This window comes from Hyperolius riggenbachi, chromosome 12, assembly GCF_040937935.1.
Source record: "Hyperolius riggenbachi isolate aHypRig1 chromosome 12, aHypRig1.pri, whole genome shotgun sequence".
Classification (NCBI taxonomy): Eukaryota; Metazoa; Chordata; class Amphibia; order Anura; family Hyperoliidae; genus Hyperolius; species Hyperolius riggenbachi.
This window is the reverse complement of record NC_090657.1, coordinates 231,941,078-231,957,059: the sequence shown is the minus strand read 5'-3', so window position 1 is coordinate 231,957,059 and position 15,982 is coordinate 231,941,078. Positions and strand designations below refer to the sequence as shown.

The 15,982-nt window shown below is 46.0% G+C and overlaps 1 protein-coding gene across 5 annotated transcripts in view; it reads left to right on the top strand.

Moving 5' to 3' along the window:
• SLC39A11 (solute carrier family 39 member 11) overlaps nucleotides 1-15,982 on the top strand; it is a 665,003-nt gene that overhangs the window by 594,656 nt on the left and 54,365 nt on the right. For all 5 annotated transcript variants that reach the window (XM_068264569.1, XM_068264567.1, XM_068264568.1 and 2 more), the window contains exon 7: nucleotides 13,509-13,578. In XM_068264569.1, the coding sequence (XP_068120670.1) occupies nucleotides 13,509-13,578 (70 nt within the window). The remainder of the gene's footprint in view (nucleotides 1-13,508; nucleotides 13,579-15,982) is intronic.

The following is a 15,982-nucleotide window of genomic DNA, read 5'->3' as shown; positions in this document are numbered from 1 at the left end:
TTCTATGGAGCTGCACTCCCCATCAGACAGAAATCTTACCCCCTTCCATGTAGTATGAGAGCCACACCTACACAGTCTATTCTATGGAGCTGCACTCCCCATCAGACAGAAATCTTACCTCCTTCCATGTAGTATGAGAGCCACACCTACACAGTGTATTCTATGCAGCTGCACTCCCCATCAGACAGAAATCTTACCCCCTTCCATGTAGTATGAGAGCTACACCTACACAGCCTATTCTATGGAGCTGAACTCCTCATCAGACAGAAATCTTACCCCCTTCCATGTAGTATGAGAGCCATACCTACACCGTCTATTCTATGGAGCTGCACTCCCCATCAGACAGAAATCTTACCACCCTCCATGTAGTATGAGAGCCATACCTACACAGTCTATTCTATGGAGCTGCACTCCCCATCAGACAGAAATCTTACCCCCTTCCATGTAGTATGAGAGCCACACCTACACAGTCTATTCTATGGAGCTGCACTCCCCATCAGACAGAAATCTTACCCCCTTCTATGTAGTATGAGAGCCACACCTACACAGTCTATTCTATGGAGCTGCACTCCCCATCAGACAGAAATCTTACCCCCTTCCATGTAGTATGAGAGCCACACCTACACAGTCTATTCTATGGAGCTGCACTCCCCATCAGACAGAAATCTTACCCCCTTCCATGTAGTATGAGAGCCACACCTACACAGCCTATTCTATGGAGCTGAGCTCCCCATCAGACAGAAATCTTACCCCCTTCCATGTAGTATGAGAGCCACACCTACACAGTCTATTCTATGGAGCTGAACTCCCCATCAGACAGAAATCTTACCCCCTTCCATGTAGTATGAGAGCCACACCTACACAGTCTATTCTATGGAGCTGCGCTCCCCATCAGACAGAAATCTTACCCCCTTCCATGTAGTATGAGAGCCACACCTACACAGTCTATTCTATGGAGCTGCGCTCCCCATCAGACAGAAATCTTACCCCCTTCCATGTAGTATGAGAGCCATACTCTACACAGTATTTTCTATGGAGCTGAACTCCCCATCAGACAGAAATCTTACCCCCTTCCATGTAGTATGAGAGCCACACCTACACAGTCTATTCTATGGAGCTGCACTCCCCATCAGACAGAAATCTTACCCCCTTCCATGTAGTATGAGAGCCACACCGACACAGTCTATTCTATGGAGCTGCACTCCCCATCAGACAGAAATCTTACCCCCTTCCATGTAGTATGAGAGCCACACCTACACAGTCTATTCTATGGAGCTGATCTCCCCATCAGACAGAGATCTTACCCCCTTCCATGTAGTATGAGAGCCACACCTACACAGTCTATTCTATGGAGCTGCACTCCCCATCAGACAGAAATCTTACCCCCTTCCATGTAGTATGAGAGCCATACCTACACAGTCTATTCTATGGAGCTGCACTCCACATCAGACAGAAATCTTACCCCCTTCCATGTAGTATGAGAGCCACACCTACACAGTCTATTCTATGGAGCTGAACTCCCCATCAGACAGAAATCTTACCCCCTTCCATGTAGTATGAGAGCCATACTCTACACAGTCTATTCTATGGAGCTGCACTCCCCATCAGACAGAAATCTTACCCCCTTCCATGTAGTATGAGAGCCACACCTACACAGTCTATTCTATGGAGCTGAACTCCACATCAGACAGAAATCTTACCCCCTTCCATGTAGTATGAGAGCCACACCTACACAGTCTATTCTATGGAGCTGCACTCCCCATCAGACAGAAATCTTACCCCCTTCCATGTAGTATGAGAGCCACACCTACACAGTCTATTCTATGGAGCTGCACTCCCCATCAGACAGAAATCTTACCCCCTTCCATGTAGTATGAGAGCCACACCTACACAGTCTATTCTATGGAGCTGATCTCCCCATCAGACAGAGATCTTACCCCCTTCCATGTAGTATGAGAGCCACACCTACACAGTCTATTCTATGGAGCTGCACTCCCCATCAGACAGAAATCTTACCCCCTTCCATGTAGTATGAGAGCCACACCTACACAGTCTATTCTATGGAGCTGATCTCCCCATCAGACAGAGATCTTACCCCCTTCCATGTAGTATGAGAGCCACACCTACACAGTCTATTCTATGGAGCTGCACTCCCCATCAGACAGAAATCTTACCCCCTTCCATGTAGTATGAGAGCCATACCTACACAGTCTATTCTATGGAGCTGCACTCCACATCAGACAGAAATCTTACCCCCTTCCATGTAGTATGAGAGCCACACCTACACAGTCTATTCTATGGAGCTGATCTCCCCATCAGACAGAGATCTTACCCCCTTCCATGTAGTATGAGAGCCACACCTACACAGTCTATTCTATGGAGCTGCACTCCACATCAGACAGAAATCTTACCCCCTTCCATGTAGTATGAGAGCCACACCTACACAGTCTATTCTATGGAGCTGAACTCCTTATCAGAAAAAAAATCTTTGCAAGATGCTGCACACACAGATGCTGTACAGACACAAAAGATCAGTATCTGCAAAAGATCTGTTCCTGCCAAAGATCCGTTCCTGCAAATTGCAATGATAGTCTATGAGATCTGCAGATCATCATACACACATGATTTAACTGACATTTATCTGCAGATCAAGCAGTCATCTGCAGATCTGAAAATCCATCCTGGTGGATCTGATCTGCAGATGAATGTCTGTTAAATCATGTGTGTATGATGATCTGCAGATCTCATAGACTATCATTGCATTTTGCAGGAATGGATTTTTGGCAGGAACAGATCTTTTGCAGATACTGATCGTTTGTGTCTGTACAGCATCTGTGTGTGCAGCATCTTGCAAAGATTTTTTTCTGATGGGGAGTGCAGCTCCATAGAATAAACTGTGTAGGTGTGGCTCTCATACTACATGGAAGGGGGTAAGATCTCTATCTGATGGGGAGTTCAGCTCCATAGAATAGACTGTGTAGAGCATGGCTCTCATACTACATGGAAGGGGGTAAGATTTCTGTCTGATGGGGAGTTCAGCTCCATAGAATAGACTGTGTAGGTATGGCTCTCATACTACATGGAAGGGGGTAAGATTTCTGTCTGATGGGGAGTGCAGCTCCATAGAATAGACTGTGTAGGTGTGGCTCTCATACTACATGGAAGGGGGTAAGATTTCTGTCTGATGGGGAGTGCAGCTCCATAGAATAGACTGTGTAGAGTATGCCTCTTATACTACATGGAAGGGGGTAAGATTTCTGTCTGATGGGGAGATCAGCTCCATAGAATAGACTGTGTAGGTGTGGCTCTCATACTACATGGAAGGGGGTAAGATTTCTGTTTGATGGGTAGTGCAGCTCCATAGAATAGACTGTGTAGGTGTGGCTCTCATACTACATGGAAGGGGGTAAGGTTTCTGTCTGATGGGGAGTGCAGCTCCATAGAATACTGTGTAGGTATGGCTCTCATACTACATGGAAGGGGGTAAGATTTCTGTCTGATGGGGAGTGCAGCTCCATAGAATAGACTGTGTAGGTGTGGCTCTCATACTACATGGAAGGGGGTAAGATTTCTGTCTAATGGGGAGTGCAGCTCCATAGAATAGACTGTGTAGGTGTGGCTCTCATACTACATGGAAGGGGGTAAGATTTCTGTCTGATGGGGAGTGCAGCTCCATAGAAAAGACTGTGTAGAGTATGGCTCTCATACTACATGGAAGGGGGTAAGATTTCTGTCTGATGGGGAGTGCAGCTCCATAGAATAGACTGTGTAGGTGTGGCTCTCATACTACATGGAAGGGGGTAAGATTTCTGTCTGATGGGGAGTGCAGCTCCATAGAATAGACTGTGTAGGTGTGGCTCTCATACTACATGGAAGGGGGTAAGATTTCTGTCTGATGGGGAGTGCAGCTCCATAGAAAAGACTGAAGGTATGGCTCTCATACTACATGGAAGGGGGTAAGATTTCTGTCTGATGGGGAGTGCAGCTCCATAGAATAGACTGTGTAGAGTATGGCTCTCATACTACATGGAAGGGGGTAAGATTTCTGTCTGATGGGGAGTGCAGCTCCATAGAATAGACTGTGTAGGTGTGGCTCTCATACTACATGGAAGGGGGTAAGATTTCTGTCTGATGGGGAGATCAGCTCCATAGAATAGACTGTGTAGGTGTGGCTCTCATACTACATGGAAGGGGGTGAGATTTCTGTCTGATGGGGAGTGCAGCTCCATAGAATAGACTGTGTAGAGTATGGCTCTCATACTACATGGAAGGGGGTAAGATTTCTGTCTGATGGGGAGTGCAGCTCCATAGAAAAGACTGTGTAGGTATGGCTCTCATACTACATGGAAGGGGGTAAGATTTCTGTCTGATGGGGAGTGCAGCTCCATAGAAAAGACTGAAGGTATGGCTCTCATACTACATGGAAGGGGGTAAGATTTCTGTCTGATGGGGAGTGCAGCTCCATAGAATAGACTGTGTAGAGTATGGCTCTCATACTACATGGAAGGGGGTAAGATCTCTGTCTGATGGGGAGTGCAGCTCCATAGAATAGACTGTGTAGGCGTGGCTCATATACTACATGGAAGGGGGTAAGATTTCTGTCTGATGGGGAGTGCAGCTCCATAGAATAGACTGTGTAGAGTATGGCTCTCATACTACATGGAAGGGGGTAAGATCTCTGTCTGATGGGGAGTGCAGCTCCATAGAATAGACTGTGTAGGCGTGGCTCATATACTACATGGAAGGGGGTAAGATTTCTGTCTGATGGGGAGTGCAGCTCCATAGAATAGACTGTGTAGGTGTGGCTCTCATACTACATGGAAGGGGGTAAGATTTCTGTCTGATGGGGAGTGCAGCTCCATAGAATAGACTGTGTAGAGTATGGCTCTCATACTACATGGAAGGGGGTGAGATTTCTGTCTGATGGGGAGTGCAGCTCCATAGAATAGACTGTGTAGGTATGGCTCTCATACTACATGGAAGGGGGTAAGATTTCTGTCTGATGGGGAGTGCAGCTCCATAGAATAGACTGTGTAGAGTATGGCTCTCATACTACATGGAAGGGGGTAAGATTTCTGTCTGATGGGGAGCTCAGCTCCATAGAATAGACTGTGTAGGTGTGGCTCTCATACTACATGGAAGGGGGTAAGATTTCTGTCTGATGGGGAGTGCAGCTCCATAGAATAGACTGTGTAGGTATGGCTCTCATACTACATGGAAGGGGGTAAGATTTCTGTCTGATGGGGAGTGCAGCTCCATAGAATAGACTGTGTAGGTGTGGCTCTCATACTACATGGAAGGGGGTAAGATTTCTGTCTGATGGGGAGTGCAGCTCCATAGAATAGACTGTGTAGGTGTGGCTCTCATACTACATGGAAGGGGGTGAGATTTCTGTCTGATGGGGAGTGCAGCTCCATAGAATAGACTGTGTAGGTATGGCTCTCATACTACATGGAAGGGGGTAAGATTTCTGTCTGATGGGGAGTGCAGCTCCATAGAATAGACTGTGTAGAGTATGGCTCTCATACTACATGGAAGGGGGTAAGATTTCTGTCTGATGGGGAGCTCAGCTCCATAGAATAGACTGTGTAGGTGTGGCTCTCATACTACATGGAAGGGGGTAAGATTTCTGTCTGATGGGGAGTGCAGCTCCATAGAATAGACTGTGTAGGTGTGGCTCTCATACTACATGGAAGGGGGTAAGATTTCTGTCTGATGGGGAGTGCAGCTCCATAGAATAGACTGTGTAGGTGTGGCTCTCATACTACATGGAAGGGGGTAAGATTTCTGTTTGATGGGGAGTGCAGCTCCATAGAATAGACTGTGTAGGTGTGGCTCTCATACTACATGGAAGGGGGTAAGGTTTCTGTCTGATGGGGAGTGCAGCTCCATAGAATACTGTGTAGGTATGGCTCTCATACTACATGGAAGGGGGTAAGATTTCTGTCTGATGGGGAGTGCAGCTCCATAGAATAGACTGTGTAGGTGTGGCTCTCCTACTACATGGAAGGGGGTAAGATTTCTGTCTAATGGGGAGTGCAGCTCCATAGAATAGACTGTGTAGGTGTGGCTCTCATACTACATGGAAGGGGGTAAGATTTCTGTCTGATGGGGAGTGCAGCTCCATAGAAAAGACTGTGTAGGTATGGCTCTCATACTACATGGAAGGGGGTAAGATTTCTGTCTGATGGGGAGTGCAGCTCCATAGAAAAGACTGAAGGTATGGCTCTCATACTACATGGAAGGGGGTAAGATTTCTGTCTGATGGGGAGTGCAGCTCCATAGAATAGACTGTGTAGAGTATGGCTCTCATACTACATGGAAGGGGGTAAGATTTCTGTCTGATGGGGAGTGCAGCTCCATAGAATAGACTGTGTAGGTGTGGCTCTCATACTACATGGAAGGGGGTAAGATTTCTGTCTGATGGGGAGATCAGCTCCATAGAATAGACTGTGTAGGTGTGGCTCTCATACTACATGGAAGGGGGTAAGATCTCTGTCTGATGGGGAGTGCAGCTCCATAGAATAGACTGTGTAGGTGTGGCTCTCATACTACATGGAAGGGGGTGAGATTTCTGTCTGATGGGGAGTGCAGCTCCATAGAAAAGACTGTGTAAGTGTGGCTCTCATACTACATGGAAGGGGGTGAGATTTCTGTCTGATGGGGAGTGCAGCTCCATAGAATAGACTGTGTAGAGTATGGCTCTCATACTACATGGAAGGGGGTAAGATTTCTGTCTGATGGGGAGTGCAGCTCCATAGAAAAGACTGTGTAGGTAGGGCTCTCATACTACATGGAAGGGGGTAAGATTTCTGTCTGATGGGGAGTGCAGCTCCATAGAAAAGACTGAAGGTATGGCTCTCATACTACATGGAAGGGGGTAAGATTTCTGTCTGATGGGGAGTGCAGCTCCATAGAATAGACTGTGTAGAGTATGGCTCTCATACTACATGGAAGGGGGTAAGATCTCGTGTCTGATGGGGAGTGCAGCTCCATAGAATAGACTGTGTAGGCGTGGCTCATATACTACATGGAAGGGGGTAAGATTTCTGTCTGATGGGGAGTGCAGCTCCATAGAATAGACTGTGTAGGTGTGGCTCTCATACTACATGGAAGGGGGTAAGATTTCTGTCTGATGGGGAGTAAGATTTCTGTCTGATGGGGAGTGCAGCTCCATAGAATAGACTGTGTAGAGTATGGCTCTCATACTACATGGAAGGGGGTAAGATTTCTGTCTGATGGGGAGCTCAGCTCCATAGAATAGACTGTGTAGGTGTGGCTCTCATACTACATGGAAGGGGGTAAGATCTCTGTCTGATGGGGAGTGCAGCTCCATAGAATAGACTGTGTAGAGTATGGCTCTCATACTACATGGAAGGGGGTGAGATTTCTGTCTGATGGGGAGTGCAGCTCCATAGAATAGACTGTGTAGGTATGGCTCTCATACTACATGGAAGGGGGTAAGATTTCTGTCTGATGGGGAGTGCAGCTCCATAGAATAGACTGTGTAGAGTATGGCTCTCATACTACATGGAAGGGGGTAAGATTTCTGTCTGATGGGGAGCTCAGCTCCATAGAATAGACTGTGTAGGTGTGGCTCTCATACTACATGGAAGGGGGTAAGATTTCTGTCTGATGGGGAGTGCAGCTCCATAGAATAGACTGTGTAGGTGTGGCTCTCATACTACATGGAAGGGGGTAAGATTTCTGTCTGATGGGGAGTTCAGCTCCATAGAATAGACTGTGTAGGTGTGGCTCTCATACTACATGGAAGGGGGTAAGATCTCTGTCTGATGGGGAGTGCAGCTCCATAGAAAAGACTGTGTAGGTATGGCTCTCATACTACATGGAAGGGGGTAAGATTTCTGTCTGATGGGGAGTTCAGCTCCATAGAATAGACTGTGTAGGTATGGCTCTCATACTACATGGAAGGGGGTAAGATTTCTGTCTGATGGGGAGTGCAGCTCCATAGAATAGACTGTGTAGGTGTGGCTCTCATACTACATGGAAGGGGGTAAGATTTCTGTCTGATGGGGAGTGCAGCTCCATAGAATAGACTGTGTAGGTATGCCTCTTATACTACATGGAAGGGGGTAAGATTTCTGTCTGATGGGGAGATCAGCTCCATAGAATAGACTGTGTAGGTGTGGCTCTCATACTACATGGAAGGGGGTAAGATTTCTGTCTGATGGGGAGTGCAGCTCCATAGAATAGACTGTGTAGGTGTGGCTCTCATACTACATGGAAGGGGGTAAGATTTCTGTCTAATGGGGAGTGCAGCTCCATAGAAAAGACTGAAGGTATGGCTCTCATACTACATGGAAGGGGGTAAGATTTCTGTCTGATGGGGAGTGCAGCTCCATAGAATAGACTGTGTAGAGTATGGCTCTCATACTACATGGAAGGGGGTAAGATTTCTGTCTGATGGGGAGTGCAGCTCCATAGAATAGACTGTGTAGGTGTGGCTCTCATACTACATGGAAGGGGGTAAGATTTCTGTCTGATGGGGAGATCAGCTCCATAGAATAGACTGTGTAGGTGTGGCTCTCATACTACATGGAAGGGGGTAAGATCTCTGTCTGATGGGGAGTGCAGCTCCATAGAATAGACTGTGTAGGTGTGGCTCTCATACTACATGGAAGGGGGTGAGATTTCTGTCTGATGGGGAGTGCAGCTCCATAGAAAAGACTGTGTAAGTGTGGCTCTCATACTACATGGAAGGGGGTGAGATTTCTGTCTGATGGGGAGTGCAGCTCCATAGAATAGACTGTGTAGAGTATGGCTCTCATACTACATGGAAGGGGGTAAGATTTCTGTCTGATGGGGAGTGCAGCTCCATAGAAAAGACTGTGTAGGTATGGCTCTCATACTACATGGAAGGGGGTAAGATTTCTGTCTGATGGGGAGTGCAGCTCCATAGAAAAGACTGAAGGTATGGCTCTCATACTACATGGAAGGGGGTAAGATTTCTGTCTGATGGGGAGTGCAGCTCCATAGAATAGACTGTGTAGAGTATGGCTCTCATACTACATGGAAGGGGGTAAGATTTCTGTCTGATGGGGAGTGCAGCTCCATAGAATAGACTGTGTAGGTATGGCTCTCATACTACATGGAAGGGGGTAAGATTTCTGTCTGATGGGGAGTGCAGCTCCATAGAATAGACTGTGTAGAGTATGGCTCTCATACTACATGGAAGGGGGTAAGATTTCTGTCTGATGGGGAGTGCAGCTCCATAGAATAGACTGTGTAGGTGTGGCTCTCATACTACATGGAAGGGGGTAAGATTTCTGTCTGATGGGGAGTGCAGCTCCATAGAATAGACTGTGTAGGTGTGGCTCTCATACTACATGGAAGGGGGTAAGATTTCTGTCTGATGGGGAGTGCAGCTCCATAGAATAGACTGTGTAGGTGTGGCTCTTATACTACATGGAAGGGGGTAAGATTTCTGTCTGATGGGGAGTGCAGCTCCATAGAATAGACTGTGTAGGTGTGGCTCTCATACTACATGGAAGGGGGTAAGATTTCTGTCTGATGGGGAGCTCAGCTCCATAGAATAGACTGTGTAGGTGTGGCTCTCATACTACATGGAAGGGGGTAAGATTTCTGTCTGATGGGGAGTGCAGCTCCATAGAATAGACTGTGTAGGTGTGGCTCTTATACTACATGGAAGGGGGTAAGATTTCTGTCTGATGGGGAGTGCAGCTCCATAGAATAGACTGTGTAGGTGTGGCTCTCATACTACATGGAAGGGGGTAAGATTTCTGTCTGATGGGGAGTGCAGCTCCATAGAATAGACTGTGTAGGTGTGGCTCTTATACTACATGGAAGGGGGTAAGATTTCTGTCTGATGGGGAGTGCAGCTCCATAGAATAGACTGTGTAGAGTATGGCTCTCATACTACATGGAAGGAGGTAAGATTTCTGTGTGATGGGGAGTGCAGCTCCATAGAATAGACTGTGTAGGTATGGCTCTCATACTACATGGAAGGGGGTAAGATTTCTGTCTGATGGGGAGTGCAGCTCCATAGAATAGACTGTGTAGGTGTGGCTCTCATACTACATGGAAGGGGGTAAGATTTCTGTCTGATGGGGAGTGCAGCTCCATAGAATAGACTGTGTAGGTGTGGCTCTCATACTACATAGAAGGGGGTAAGATTTCTGTCTGATGGGGAGTGCAGCTCCATAGAATAGACTGTGTAGGTGTGGCTCTCATACTACATGGAAGGGGGTAAGATTTCTGTCTGATGGGGAGTGCAGCTCCATAGAATAGACTGTGTAGGTGTGGCTCTCATACTACATGGAAGGGGGTAAGATTTCTGTCTGATGGGGAGTGCAGCTCCATAGAATAGACTGTGTAGAGTATGGCTCTCATACTACATGAAGGGTGGTAAAATTGGTCTGTGATCTTTCATTTTCAAAAGACTATGGTCTGATGTGTGTATGAGCCTTAAGCGGCATGCAATTTGTAACATATTTGCATGCAAGCTGGACTAAGTAGCCCATTGACCACCTTTCTAGCACAGCAGCGGCTATGGATACACGCTTAGCTTTTCAGGGAGAGAGATTTGCCTATTCACTCAGTGAGTAGAAGCAATGCATGATGGGACTTCCTTCCCGCTCACCTGAGGCTGAATAATGACGAATACCTTAAAGTGCCCATTGACAGTACAATCTCTGGGACGATTGACCCGCCGATATGATTGTTGCCCACCATTGGAGGGGAAAATAATTATTCATCTAATAGAACGATTGTTATCTATGAAGCTGGCTGCTAACTGTCCAGTTTTTAGGGAGGAATTGTTTCAGCGATCAGATCAATGTGATTGAAAATAAAATGGCGGAATACACTGATTGACATCAACAACCAATCTGTGCTTCCGATCCATCACAACCGATTAGAAAAAACGTTTTTTTAATTTGACAAAATTGCTGTCAAACGATCATTTTTACAATCGTTTGTAGTGGATTGGTGACACCAATGGAGTCTATTTTATGGTAATCCGATCACACTTATTAGTGGCCACCTTTAAAGGGAACCTGAAGTGAGAAGTATATGGAGGCAGCCATATGTATTTCCTGTTACACAATACCAGTTGCCTGGCAGCCCTGCTGATCTATTTGGTTGCAGTAGTGGCTGAATCACACACTAGAAACAAGCATGCAGCTAATCCTGTCAGATCTGACAATAATGTCAGAAACACCTGATCTGCTGCATGCTTGTTCAGGGGCTATGGCTAAAAGTATTGGAGGCAGAGGATCAGCAGGGCAGCCAGGCAACTGGTATTGCTATAAATATGGCAGCTTCAGTATCCCTCTCACTTTAGGTGTCCTTAAATGCTAGGTATACACGATACAATGATCAACTATTTCCAATATGATTTCCGATTGATTTTGAAATCGATTTTCTATAGAAGTGAACGGAAAATCGATCTGAAATCAGATCGGACCTGTTGGAAGTAGTCGATCTGACGGTAAATCTGTCAGAAAATTGCATCGTGTGTACCAGGCATAACGGTACTCGATCCAGTCAATCGTATGGTCTATCGTTTGGGAGATTGTACCTGTAATGGGAACCCATAAGGGGCCCACACACTGGTCAATTTCAACCATTGATCTATCAAATGAGCCAATAAATCGATTTTCAACCGATTGATTTAATCTATCCAACTGGATGGAAGATCTATGTTGATCTGCTGCTGGCAACAGATCGATGGCCTATAGAGTTGCATTGGATCTAATGGTCCAATAATGCATTTAGATTGATTTCCAATAGATTTAATTCTGAAATCTATTGGAAATCAGTGTGTGTGGCGCACATCAGATTCCTGTCAGATTCCACCTGACAGGCATCTGACAGAAATCTATCTGATGGGCGAATCTGCTGCAAATCTATAAGTGTATGGCCACCTTTATGTTTTAGGAAGGCAGATTTATATTCATCACAATACTGTAGAAGTGAGTGAATGTGCTGTAAATGGATCCTGTATGATTTGCTGTATATATTGTACAGGTAACCCTTGCACCGCCGTGGCCCCAGTCGGAGGGGGGGGGGGGGTGGCGGACGTACCGCTCTCAGGCCTTTGTAGTGCTAATGATTCCATCGGCCCCATCTGCAGATAATTACATTTCTCTAATGGAGGCTGGATAATTGCCCGGGAAAGGTCAGGGTAACCTTTGCTTGTGGGGTTGGCGGGTGAGTCACCCTCCTGTACGCAGACAGCACCGTCTGTCACCGCCACTCTCCAAGGTGTCCCCAGCGTGTCGTTTCCTCTGGCGCCCGGGGGTTCCCCCCCTCATCTCAGCACGCCGGGCGGAATCGCAGCGATTAAACGTGTTTTATGATCTCGCCGGCCAGACTCGCTTACCAAAATGTCACAGAGCCAATAAAATCATTCTCCAGCCGGCGCTGAGCTAACAGCCGGCACGCCGCGGCTGCTCTCCGCGACGTGTTGTGTATGCCGTGCAGCGCTGGTGTCCTGGGCTCTGTTAGGCTTGTCCCATACTTGTTAAAAAGGATGTGTGATTTTGCTTTCCAATGGCAACGCATGCTTTCATTTCTAAGTACGCTATTTTTCATCCGCAATACGCATGCGTTAAACAGCTCTGCCGCATAAGATCAGGTGCCGGCAGTCTATGGCGGGCACGAGCAAAACACAACTGTTGCGGATTTACACAGACACAAGTGTGACCTTTCATTATTACTATTATTTAGTACTTATATAGTGCCAACATCTTCTACAGCACTGTAGAGAGTATATTGTCTTGTCCCTTAAAGTGAACCAGAGACGAAGCACCTTCATGTATTTTACCCTATATATCAGTGGGAACATGAGAGAAAACACCTACCCTGCTCTCCGTTTCATTCTTCACCGCTCAGCCTGCCTGTTATCAGCCCTGATAAAATCCCCCATTAAGCATTCAGTCTGGCTTTGCTCAGGAATCATTATAGCTGAGTCATTATAGCAGAGCCAGAAGGGGGCAGGCTTGGGCTTGAAATATCAGAGAAGACAGACTCGGCTATAATGATTCCTGAGCAAAGCCAGACTGAATACTCAGTCGGGGATATTATCAGTGCTGATAACAGACTGAGCAGTGAAGAATGTAACAGAGAGCAGGGTAGGTGTTTTCTCTAATGTTCCCACTGATATATATGGTAAAATACATGATGAGGGTGCTTCATCTCTGGTTCTCTTTAACTGTCCCTCAGAGGAGCTCACAACTGACTCCCTGCCAAAGTCTTATGTCTTTGTATGGCTGTTTAGTTATAGAATGTACCGGTCTAAGATTTCTATACGCAGCTTATTGTACCGGTCGCTTCATTTAAAGGACACCTGAAGTGAGAGTGATATGGAGGCGGCCATGTTTATTTCCTGTTACACTATACCAGTTGCCTGGCGGTCCTGCTGATCTATTTGCAGCTGATAGGTTGTCCTTGCGTTGGCCGCACACGTATAATGTAAATAATTACAGTACAGGAAGGAGGCTCAACATCTTTCTTTCTATTTGCAGAGGGGCTGGCTGTCGGTGTGGGTTTTGGCGCGATTGGAAAAACCGCTTCAGCCACGTTCGAGAACGCCAGGTAAGTCGAATTTCTCTCAATCAATGAAAATGAGATCAGTCGGGGGAGGGACACGCAGGTCACCCTCTTCATTCCCATTTGACAAATTCTTCTTTTTTTTATGTATGTTTGTTTGAATTTTACTTTATGACCACAAGATGGTGCTATACACTATTTTGGTTAGTACTTTATGTGATTGTAAGCCTTTGGCAGGGCCCTCTTCCCTTGTCTATCATACTTGATTGTGCGCTCTACCCAGAGTAATGTGAACTTGTAGTAGGAATATCACTACAGTGGATGATCTGGCATTGTGTATCTTCTTGCTTATTACCTGAATTGTGTTGTAGGTCACCCTATTTTCATTGTCTGAAATCCTATGTATTGTATAGCGCTGTGTATTATGTTGGCTCTGTATAAATGCAATAAATAATAATAACTTTTACTATTCCCAAGTACTTTAACCTTCCTGGCATTATGATTATTTCCGGATTTTAGGGTTTGAAAGCGGTGTAATTTTTTTTTTTAACACTCTTTTAGACCCTAAAAATCATATCAATAGATAGATGTGGGGCAGTCCTGCACATTACTCACCTCCCATGGATCCAGCTCGGGGTTATCGCTCCGAGCTGTGAGTATCCATCCTGAGCCTGTCTCGGAATTACCGCTAAGGAGTTTAATAGGTTCAGGGAACACATGTTCCCGTCCGCCAATTACCAGTGTTTAAAGAGAAATTCCGACCAATAATTGAACTTTATCCCAATCAGTAGCGGATACCCCCTTTTACATGATAAATCTATTCCTTTTCACAAATAGACCATCAGGGGGTGCTGTATGGCTGATATTGTGGTGAAACCCCTCCCACAAGAATCTCTGAGGACCGTGGTACTCCTGGCAGTTTCCTGTCTGTGAACCTTGTTGCATTGTGGGAAATGGCTGTTTACAGCTGTTTCCAACTGCCAAAAAAGCATGCAGCAGCTACATCACCTGTCAGCAGTAAAAATGTCACCATGTTATAAATGTCAGAATGTAAATCAGGGAGAGGAAAGATTTTACAATGGGCAAAGACTGACTAAATAATTTATACATAATTATTGTAAAAATGTTGCTGTGATTACAAGACAACCCTCCTCTAAAAAGTTAAAACAACTCACATCAGTGTGACATCACTTTGGGGAGACTATTTTTAAAGAGAACCAGAGATGAAGCACCCTGGTGTATTTTACCTTATAAATCAGTGGGAACATGACAGTAAACACCTAATCTGCTCTTTGTTTCATTGTTCACTGTTTAATCTGACTGTTATCACCTCTGATAAGAATCCCCGACTGAGCACTCAGTCTAGCTTTGCTACGGAAAGATTATAGCTGAGTCTGTCTTCTCTGGTGTATTTTCAAGCCCAAGCCTGCCCCCTTGTGGCTCTGCTATAATCACTCAGCTATAATTATTCCCTGCAAAGCCAGACTGTTAGCAGCTGTGATAAGAATCCCGGACTGAGCATTCAGACACTTTTTTAGAAAGCACATCTGAAGTGAGAGGGATATTGAGGCTACTTATTTTCTGTTAAGCAATACCAGTTGCCTGGCAGCCCTGCTGATCCTCTGCCTCTAATACGTTTAGCCATAGCCCCTGAACAAGCATGCAGCAGATCAGGTGATTGGGATGAAGTGTGGCTGGATTAGCTGCATGCTTGTTTCAGGTGTGTGTGATTCAGACACTACTGCAGCCAAAGAGACCAGCAGGACTGCCAGGCAACTGGTATTCCTTAACAGGAAATACATATGGCAGCCTCCGTATCCCTCTCACTTCAGTTGTCCTTTAAGTTTATAGTTAGATTTATTGTGATTGTTTACAGGGTGGCATGAGTATTTTATCGAACTGAATAACTGGGAAACTGATTGGACAGATCTGACTCAGAACAAGCCTATGGAGATTACTGCGGCAGTGCGTGGTCATCTCCATTTTTTGCCGCAACGTGAAAAATGTAAAAAAAAAAAAAAAAACCTGCATAACCATAGAGACTTACAAGTCATCCGGTCGCCACGCAAGTTACCCACCAACGCGCTGTTGCGCTAGCGTCGGCCAAACGGTTGAAAACGCAATTCCATCGCACAGGTCTGAAATGCCCCCCATGATTTGGCTTACAGCTTATGAGAACCCCAAAATGAAAACCTCAGCCCATTAGAATAGTGTGGAAAGGTTCCGTATTCTCGGCTCAAAGTGTCCGACTCTTCTAATTCATCCAAAACACCTGCAAAGGGTTCCTATGTCATCGATTAGGGCCGGTGCCAGGGGCGTAACTAGAAATCACTGGGCCCCCCTGCAAAACTTTGGATGGGGCCCCCTCCCACCAAACCTCAAACCTGCAGAGAATAGGAAGCTTTTTCTCTCCGTGCCCAGACTACTCAAGTACCACTACAGGACACAG